This window comes from Ursus americanus, chromosome 32 (genome assembly GCF_024610735.1).
Source record: "Ursus americanus isolate L20-20 chromosome 32, mUrsAme1.1.p, whole genome shotgun sequence".
In the NCBI taxonomy this organism is placed as follows: Eukaryota; Metazoa; Chordata; class Mammalia; order Carnivora; family Ursidae; genus Ursus; species Ursus americanus.
The window spans coordinates 2,418,889-2,429,724 of NC_142158.1; the positions used below are offsets into that span (position 1 = coordinate 2,418,889).

The 10,836-nt window shown below is 42.9% G+C and overlaps 1 protein-coding gene across 1 annotated transcript; it reads left to right on the forward strand.

The window, feature by feature from the left end:
* Positions 1-2,651: 2,651 nt before the first annotated feature.
* On the forward strand, positions 2,652-3,551 carry LOC123794151 (putative vomeronasal receptor-like protein 4). The gene has a single exon (XM_045800362.2). It carries the CDS (start codon positions 2,652-2,654, stop codon positions 3,549-3,551), a length of 900 nt encoding a protein of 299 aa, XP_045656318.1.
* Positions 3,552-10,836: the final 7,285 nt, after the last annotated feature.

Here is a 10,836-nt window from a genome sequence, read left to right on the forward strand (position 1 = left end):
TCCGTGGCCCCTGCATTATGCCTGTGTCAGCATCCTAGCAGTGATAACATTGGTAGCCCTCCTTTGGTGCAGTCCTGTGTTTTGCATATGAGCCAGCTTTGTCCTCCCCAGTCTTACAAAGCCCCCAAGTGCATGTGTGTAATTGGAAGGTTTTCCTCCTGCAGCAGCCCTTAAGCCTCCAGATCCTAATATTAACAATCACACCATGAGTGTAAGTCAACTCCTCTCCCCCCCATGCCAGCTGGATGGGGGCGTCTATTAGTAGCCATTAGGAGTAAAGCTACAGGGGCTGCTGGCAAATTCCTGCTTCTCAGTTGCCAGTTTGTGAATGCCCCGAGGCCGTCCACTGTAACTTTACCATAGTCTTCCCTCACAGGAAGCACCCATCTCATTTTTAGTGGAGGAAACAAGCTGAGAGGGGCACCCTGGCTTGGCTCAGCCTGTGGGTGTTAGATCCAGAATGGGCTTCACCCAAGGACCTGAGTGTGAAGCGTGGCTTTTAAAACAGTTTACATGACTATTTCCAAAAGAATAATCTGGGAGAGTATCGTCCCTCCCTCCTCTGACATTGTTCCTATTATTCAGTCAGAAGGAAAGAGACATTAGTCTCCGCATTTGATGGGGGAAGAAGTGGAGGGCAATGGCCATAACCAGTGTTCCCCAAGTCCTGAGGCCACCTGGTTCAAAACCCGGATACGAGCCTGGGTTCACGCAGGTCATGCTGACAGACGCCCTCAAGGCAAGGATGCATCTGAGGCCAGGCCTTAATGGCGGGTAGGACATGGCGCGGGGCAGAGCTTGTGGTGAGTTTTCCAAGTATATGGAACCTATACAAATGGTGGTTAGATATCCTGGTTTCTTTGGTTGGGGGGAAACTGTCAGTATTTTTATAAAACGTCTACATGAGAAATGAGATTCAAAAGGTTAGTAGTGAAAGAGTCCATTCTTATTCAGGTTGAAAGTGTGACAATCAGCTTGGATGGATAAAGATCAAATCACTAGTATCAACCAGGTTGAGAGAACAGACACAGGTCACACTGACCCACTTGCCTGGGTGATTTCTCCCCACGTTATTCAGCAGCTCTGAAATGGCATAAGGAACCTGTGTTTGAGTGACCACTCGTTTCTTACCGAGGACGCCCCAACTCACTTTACTATATGCCCCCAAATTTGGGGGATGCCTCATTTATAAACTGCCCTTGACTCCTGATGGCACCCAATTCCTCGTTATTAGCTTTGCTAACCCCCTTGGGAGGCATCAAACATCCGAAACTGATCCAGGCTTTACATAGGGTCCCCTCTGATTCCTCAGTGGGACTCAGACCTCCTATAAAAACGCCTGCAGGCGGTACTCCAGGGTCCCCCCAGCCCTGCCCAGACTGCTGCAAGCAGTAGATCAGAGTTTGTGCAGCCCACAGGTTTGTTCCTGGAAGTCTTTGGCTGAGGAGCCTTTAAAAGTTGGAATCTATACAGCTTAACTTGATCTCAGAAACTAGGACAGCTCACTGAAAATTATAAGCAGTGAACATACAGAAAATGTTTGGGGTTTTGAAAGACAACTCTGGAAATAGTAAGGTGTATGTATCAGAGGTCTAAAAAATGGAATCAGGAAGGGCTCCTGCGTGGCTCGGTGGATTGAGTGTCTCACTCTTGATTTCAGCTCAGGTCATGACCTCGGGGTCCTGAAATGCAGCCCCACATTGGGCTCTGTGCTGGGTGTGGAGCCTACTTATGATTCTGTCTCTCTCCCTCTGTCCCTCCACTCCCTCCCCCCTCAAAACATAAAAGCAGGGGCACCTGGGTGGCACAGCGGTTAAGCGTCTGCCTTTGGCTCGGGGAGTGATCCCGGCGTTGTGGGATCGAGCCCCTCATCAGGCTCTTCCACTATGAGCCTGCTTCTTCCTCTCCCACTCCCCCTGCCTGTGTTTCCTCTCTTGCTGGCTGTCTCTATCTCTGTCGAATAAATAAATAAAATCTTTAAAAAAAAAAACATAAAAACAAAACCGCGATCAGGAGACAAGCCAGGAAACTGTTATACTGATCAAAAGGAGGTATTTGGTGGATGCTGAACACAAGAAGGGGCACGATCACAGATGAGACAGGCTGAGTGTGTGAGCTGTGAAAGACGTGGGAGCGGGAGGAGTTATTCAGTCCCTGTTGTGGGGCGTGGGGAGGTGGAGAGGTTGAGAAGAAGACCCAGATTTTTTTGGAGGTAGCTGATGGTAATATCATATGACGAAGTAGAAAACACAGGCTGACATCAGGTTGGGGGAATTTGGGGTTCATTTCAGCACATGCTGAGGTTGGACATATGTGAGATATACAAAGATTTCAACCAGCAGGTTGGTTTTGCTGGTATGGAGCACAGAAAAAAATCTTAGTTGCAAATTTAGATTGTCGTATGCTCATCCCCAAGACTGTATTTCAGGCCACATAGATTCACTGATAGCGAGTGCCCAGAAGGACCGTATAAAGTTCTTGGACAAAACTCTGCTCCATTACATTCATCGTGACCCATGGCTCAGTGTCCCTGATACACCAGAAAAGGCCTCTGATAGGCATTATTCTTTGCAGATACGTATCATCGTTACGGTTGCTCTCTTCAAGAGGTGTTTGCTAGAGCCAAAGACTTTCTGCCCATGAAGTAAGAAATGTTTCTGATGATTATTAAAGGAACGTTACTGCTCTCTACAATTGGACCTGGCATTGCGGGGAACATCTTTGTTTTTGTGAATTATATGTGCATTTTCTTTTGGGACACGAAAAAGAAATCTACACATCTAATTCTCATCTACTTGGCTTTCACAAATATCATAATACTTTTTTCCAAAGTAACACTAAGAACAAGAAAAAGTTTTGGTTTGAGAAACTTCCCAGATGATACAGGCTGTAAAACGTTTGTGTACCTGGAGAGGGTGGCCCGAGGCCTGTCGATCTGCACCACCAGCTTGCTCACTGTGGTCCAGGCCACCACCATCAGCCCCAGAGCCTCCGTGCGGGCCAGCTTCAAGCCAGCATCCACATGCCGTACCCTTTCCTTTTTCCTCTTCCTTTGGATACTCAATTCCTTGCTCAGCATGAACTTACTCTATTACATGAAAAATGTCAGCAGCCTAAACAGCTCACAGTTTGGTCAAAGTGACAGGTACTGTTACTTCCTACCAGCAAGCCAGACAATGAAGTGGATGTTTCTCATTCTCATGGTCCTGCAAGATTTCCTCTTCCTGGGACTGATGGGCTGGGCCAGTGTCTACATGGTACTCATTCTCCATAAGCACCACAAGAATGCCCGCTACCTACAGAAACCCAAGGTTCTCTACCACATCCCCCCCGAGATACAAGCGGCTCACAGTGTTCTCCTTCTGATGCTTTGTTTTCTTTTCTTTTATTGGATAGATTGTATTATTTCTTTACATTCACAGTCTTTAGTTGAGAAAAAGTTCATAATGTTAATCATCGTAGAAATCTTAACGGTCAGTTATGCAATTGTCAGCCCATTTGTGCTGATTCACAGAGATGGACGTCTGGCTGAATGTTGGCACTTTCATTAGGACTTGAGAAAATGACTGTTTCCTTGATCCCTTGGGTAGCAAGTTTGAAATAAGACATTTTATGGCAGCGAGAAAAAAAAATGAAGAGTAGTTTCAACAAATTAAAATATGATGTTACACAGCAAAGCTGGTGACCAGTAGCCCTGAGCTGACACAGGGGACTGAGCCTTCTTCTGTCCATCCCGCCCCCCTCGGGAAGGGTAAGCCAATTCCAGTTTTCCTGCTTATAAGATGCCTCTTTCACCACCAGGCTTCCTACAGGAAGGAGAAGAATCTGCCAAATTCCTTCAAAATGCTAATGTATATTCTCTTTGACTTGTAAGTTTCACTTCTAGGAGGATTGCTCAAATGTGAATTACAGTATAAAAACTATTATACATTGGGGCGATTTTTAAAAATCATGAACTAAATATCCAGCAAACAGGCTGTTTTGCTGGCCATGTGAATATGTCCTAAAGGATCCAGCCGTACAATGGGATTTTACTGAGCTTCTGAAAGAATGGGTGAGCTCAACGTGTATTGCCATGGAATGATGAGCAAGGTGTGTTCGTAATTAATAAAAGATAGGAATTCAAGAGCAATGGTATTCAAAAATGGAATGGAATATTTTAACTCGATCTTATCTCCTTCTTTTGCAAGAATGCAAAGGAAACTTAAAACAGTTTTACCTGGTTTCAGAGAAACTAGGTAAGTGAAACAAGTAAGTAGAATTTCCTTTTACATCATTCTATATTTTCTAAACTGTAAAATCTTTGAATATATCTTGTTAAAGATGAACAAAACATTCATTTTGCAAATAACATGTGGCTTGTTTCAAGACATATTTGTTAGTGCCCTGACACTGCCACGGTCCTTGCAGCCTCATACTGGTATCCCATCAGCGAGCTACACAATAATTTGGTTTCTACAGTAGTTTGAATAAGAAATTTGGCCTATATTTTTCTTAAATTGGAACCTAAATAGGTATTTGGGTAGAATTCATCATTTCAGCAAAAAGATATGTCCTCGAGCTGTTTTGAAAAACACTTGATGCTCTTTTACTGAGTTCACATCTTTACGATACAAAATCTTAGAACTGATATACAGATTTTCCATCCCATTTTTAAGAATGCCTGTATCATGTCTGTTTAATTGCCCTTGTATCATTTTGAGGTTTTTTTACTTCTCTACTAAACTTCCCTTTGGTTTTGTTGTACATGTCAACACAGTTTTAAGTAACTTATTTATGTTATTATGCTATATTGTAATATGTGTAGGAGCTTAACTTCCTGATATTACTGTGGGTGCCTGAAGGCCAGGACTACACGATTTTTCTTAGTTTGCATAACTTTCCTATGACATCTTTTTCTGTCATAGAGAACAGGACAGTATAAGCACTCCCTGAGCCAGTCGTTGGTAACTGACCCAAAAGGAAGGGATGGAAGAGGTCGGAAATAAAATTAAGAATGACATTTTAAAATTAATTATGAAGAAGAGATTATTGAGCACTAAAAATAGAAAGTGTCCAGATGAACATGGAGATGTGTGGTTGGTGACCAAAAACGGTTAGGATCGTGTGTTAGTCCGGGTCCTCCAGAGAAACGGGATCAGTAGGAAATATCTCTATCTATATATATGTATCTCTCTGCAATGACAGGAATTGGCTCACTCCGTGATGAGGCAGGGAAGTCCCACAGTCTGCTGTGTGAAGCTGGAGACCAGGAAGCCCGTGGGATAGCTCACTATGAGTCCAAAGACCTGAGAACCAGGGGGCTCCTTGCTTAAGTACCCAAGTCTGAGGGCCCGAGAACCGGGAGCTCCCAGGTCAGAGGGCCGGAGAAGACGGACTTGCTAGCTCACGAAGAGAGAAAGAATTCACCCTTCCTTTTTGTTCCATTAGGGCCCCTAACAGACGGGTGAGAGGGCGTCCCTACTCCGTCTATTGAGCACATGCTAATCTCTTCCAGAAACACCCTCATGGACAAATTCAGTTTTACCACCTCTCTGGGCATCCCTCAGGTCAGTCAAGTTGACACACAAAATTCACGATCACAGAGAGCCTGGCATTTAGGTTCTCAAAGAAGTGCTATTCTGTGCTTCCCTTGGAAAAGTTAGAATTGAGTTGAGAAATTGAAATTGAATCTAGACTCTTCTACAGAAAGTAATTTCAGATTGAGAAACACATGATTAAATTGTACCCATGGACAGGAGTGGGGGGTAGGAAACAAAAACTGGGAATACTGAAGTGTGGAACACCCTGACATGGCGGGGAGCCCCATCAGCTATCGCTCGCCTCTCATTTATAGTTTTGTTACCAGTAAAATAGAGTAGGAAGGGGAAGTCTGCATCAATTAGGCCAGTGAAATCTTCCATAAGTTTTGAAGTGATGATAACTGAAAATGTCTCAGATTTGGTGAAATACAAACTTCTAGATTCAAAAAGCTAAGAGAATTCTAAGCAGTATAGACTCAAAAATGTTTGTATCCAGATCAATTATAATCCAGTTTGTAACCCTGAAAACGAAATATCTTGAAAGCAGCCAGAGTTAAACAGTGTATTACCCACAATTCTTAAATGACAATGGATTTCTTAGAAGAAACCGTGGACCTGAGATGAAACTTTATTGATCATCTAACCCTACTAAGTTCTTCCTCTGACAGGTGATCCATAGTGAGACTTGGAGTCTCCAGGAAGCATTGTCAGTTCGGAGCCAATGACCATGAATCTCTGAAAAGACTGATTCTATCCCTTTATCTACTTCAGTCCCTGTAGTGCATGACTGCATGTCCCTCTGGGGCTGGCTGGGGGGAAGATTCTCACTGTACATTCTTGACAATGTGGTAGGTTTCTTCATGGGGATCTATCTTCCCCAACATTCAAGGGCCTCTGGGTCATGGAACTGGCTCAAGTCTGGAAATGATTAAGGATCCACGATTATCCATGATGTTTCAGTGATTCAAGTCAGGTTTCTATTCACCAGGCCTGGAATTTTTCTCCTTTTCCAGACCCAGTAAGACTTTAGTAGACCTCTTACGTACATCAGTTCTACAGAACCATAATCAACGAGTCGGTACCAAAGAGCTCTGCGAGTCAGACTGTTTGATTAATGTCCATTAAGGTAATGCTGGCGTGCTTATTTTTGGTGATTAAGTGACATCACTTGGCACCTGTCTTTCTGGCTTCAAGTTATCCCCACTGTATGTAGGCATTCCAGTTACTGGTAGTAACTCCTGATGTAATTTTTATTTGTAGGGAAGAACTCCAACAAAGCTCTTATGATGCTGGGCCACACTCATGAGTTCATGGTCACAGCTGTGGTGAAAGGCACATGTTGTGGAGCCCTGCTGGTTTGGATAAGCAGATCCTACATAAGAAATACTTTAAATTCCAAGAATCTCAGAGCTTTCATAACTTCCTCTACAGTATACTAAGGATTTCTTGACATTTCCACTGCATTTAGTGTAGGCCACATTTGGGTTCATCTTTCAGTCCATCAACCTCTCAGGCTGTTCGAGCCATTCCCAGCCACTTAAACGAAAATACGGAATTCACAGTCTCTGTTGAGTGAGCCCATCTCAATACCTTGGGCCTTATCCATCTTGACACTCTTTTAAGCTTGATCCTACACCCTTCAGATCCGTTTCCAAACACACATATCTAGCTTGGACCGCAAACTATTTCGGGACTATTTCTGAAATACAGTTGGAGTGTTTTCTGAAATCCCCATTTTGGTAGGACTTGACTTCTCATAAGTGCCCTCATGGGAAAGCGGGAGGTCATGACATTGCTGCTAGCCAGAGCAATGCTGTGGGGTCACAGGTTGGTGCACATACAGCCCCTAGAGCAGGGCCTGGGGCCCAGTGACCACTCAGCAAACATCCGCTGCTTTCCCTCAATCCCTGGGCTCTGGTGCTGTGCCACAGTGGCTGCGTGAAAATGAATAAAGGAAACCTCATTTAAAGTGGAGCAGGGGGAGTGTGAAGGGAGCTCTCCTGCACCGTGACCCTCCTCATGTCCTGCATAACCAGTAAGAAGAAAGATGCCTCCCTGCCCCAGAGACAATGCACTAACCACACTTGCAGCCAAGGGGAAATTGCCACAACCTCAAACTCCTGTTCTTCTCCAGAGAACTTTTGTTCAAATCAACCCTTCCCAACTGCCTCCTAAAACCTAATAAACGCTGGCCTTCCCTTTGTCCCTTTGGACTTGTCTGTGGTCCTTCCATTGTTTGCTTGTCCTGCACTGTCATTCCTCTGCTATTCCCAAAGAAACCCATTTTGCTAATAAAATAACTGGCCATTTTATTTTTGAGGTTGACATCACTCGGTGTCAGAGAAGTGGGATCCAGAGAAGACCCCCCCCCCCCGCAACAACTCCGAGGCCGGTAGCAAACATGGGCCAGGACCCACTGGGTCCATCGAGCTCCTTGCTTTCTCCCAACCCTGGAGTTCGAGGGTAACTTTCCTCCTGGATTTGAGTTCTGCTCGTTTTGCATTTTTTGAGCTCTGCAGGGTTTATTTGGGATCTGTTCAAAAGCCTTGTCCTTTCTGTTTTTATGAAGACATCACTTTTCCTGATGAGTACTCTTTTGTTTCTGTTTTTGAAGCTTCCTGAAGTCACCTATCCTGTTCTGAAAGCACATTAATTCCCAGTGTTTCAGAAGAGCTATTGGAAAATAGGGCCCTTGTGATTAAAATATCTTAGGGAATCCAGAGGCAAGATAGGTTCCACCTACCTACCTGGACCCTGGGCCAGGCTCTTGTGCCTTTCTGGAAAAATGGGTAACTTTTGAATAATTTGGAATTATAGTCGCTATTATAATGAACATTCCAACTAGATAAGATCATTTAAGAAGTGTGCTTCTAAGCAAAGCCTTCAAAATTCCAAAACCAGTTTCATTGAAAGTTTCATTGCAAAAAAGCTGACAAAAAGTAAAAAGACGAAAGAAGTACCTGCTACAAAAGACTGATGTAACTCTCACGGCTTCCTTGCACCCGCCTTTACCGGATGCTCATTCTAGCCGTCCTCTGTCTGAACTGCCTTCACAAGACTATGAACAAAAGTCTGCCAAATTAATCACCTTACAGACACCCCCATACCGACTTTCAAAGGAGGGTTCCAATTTGGGCCCCTCCCAGGATTGACAAAACTGAGGGATTTTCTGGTAAACCGATCCATTATCCCCTTAAACAGTCAAGGGGAATCTCTGGTAAATATCAGAGCCTACAGAGGGGATCCTGGAAAGACAGACAAAAGCCAGAGAAGGGTAAAAATTCTTACCAGAAACAGGTTTTCTGAATCTCTGTCTGTAGTGCCCAGTTGAGAGAGGAAAAGAAAAGTTCACATTGTCCCTTCCTTTCCAAATCCAGACCCATTGGTTATTGATTCTTTCTCTCCCAGAAATAGCTATTGCTTCCTGGCTCTTATATGTCCTAAGAACCGAGCTTGGCTTTCTTCCTTTCTGCTGGAGACACGCGGGTGGTTGGTTCTTTGCTTTGGCTATCTTTGGGAGTGGTTCTGGATCTCGGGAAGGTAGTATCCTATGCACCCTCTATGGGGATCCCTCTGACCCCCAAAAGGGCTTATTCCCTACCGCCAGAAATATGTACTTTTGGTCTAGCTGAAAAATGATAAGACATTTAAAATAATTTTGTTTTAAGTAGATCTGTGGTCAAAAGTTGACCAGGTTGGAAGCTGATATTCAGAGCCTGGTAGGAATTTTTTAAAGTCTTCCCCCTACATTAAAATTAGACCGAGGTACCCAGAAAGAAAGAAGCAAATGGAGGATAATAAAGCTGGAGAGATGGATCTATGATGTCATTTAAGTTACAAGCCAATTCTTCAAGAAATTGGGAGCTATTCTCCTTACCTTACAATTTGTAAAATGAGAAATGCAGCTCTAAAGGCAGGCCACGTTCTACCCATTCGCTTCCACCATTCCCAAAGCTCCCCTATTGATCTCAAAAGGCTTGTAACCTCTTCAAGAACTCTTTTCTACATCACCCCCAATTCCTAAGACTGAAGAAAAAAAGGTGGGGGGGGGAAGACCTTTTAGAAGCCCCCCCCCCCCATCTAGCCCACCATTTCCATGAGGTTACTTGTCAAGGACAAATACAAATCCTCAGTGTCTTCACAAATTCCAGTAGAAAAAGTTTCAGCCATCTGAGCGGTTAACCTCAGTTTATTCCATCTGCCACAAAACTGGGTCCAGCTGTTCTCTTATGAACTAGTGAGTTTTGAATTATTATGCCCGTCTGGTGGCTTGAAACTTGAATACAAGAGGTCTGCCTTTGCATCTCTCTGTGTGTTCATGTATCCGTGTGGTAGATACGTGGTGTTTTCTACCTCCAGATAGCACTGCCAAGATCAATTTGTAGAGGAGGATTAAGGAAAATTAAGCACTTACATAAATTAAATGATCAGGAATATAATAGAAACGTAACCCAAATGTTTTTTAAGTCCACGTGATCTACAATTAATCTTTAATAAATAAAAGCTACCTGAAGTTTGTTGGTTTAATTAAAACAGGCATGTTTTTAGAGTTGTTGGCACTAAATATAATACTTCTATTCTATCTGGGTTTACTAAAAATCAAATAAGCTCATGTTATCTCCATTACAGAATTCGTCATCAAGAAAGAGAACTTAAAAATGATGGTGAGCTGTTTAATGTCCGTGAAATGTTCACAAGTAATCTAAACATATTTATTAAAAGAAAGTGAATTAAATAGATGTAAGGTAAATTTATATACAAATAAATTTTCAGCAATATTTATGTCTACTAAAATAGTTTCCCCAAACCTTTTTAGGAACTTCGAACCTTAGAGCTTCACTATGTTCAACCTGATGATGTGTCACTGTTCAGGGTCTAGATCACTTCCCAATAAGATAATACTGAAGCATTACTTACTGAACATAGGGTTACCTACTTTTGGTTTCTTATTACAGAGAAACTAAAAGATATTTGCATATGCTGGTGCTACCTTGGAGAACTAAAAAAGCATATGGTTCTAGAAATTATGAAATGTATTCATAAATTTCTCAATCTGAAGAACGCTGGTGTAATAGACAGTTCACAAGTGCTTACCATTTCGTTTTCACTAGAAACTAAGATTTCTAAAAGTTAACAATTCTAATTAACATATGTAATTAAAGCTACTAGAAATAGTTCAACAGCTGTATATGCAAGGAAAGTAAGATGTCGGTTTTTGGTTTTTTGTGGTTTTTGTTTGTCTTGGTTTTTGGTTTTGGTAAGAATAAGTAGGACGAATGATGGTGCAAAAATGTACTTCAGAGAAATGAATGGA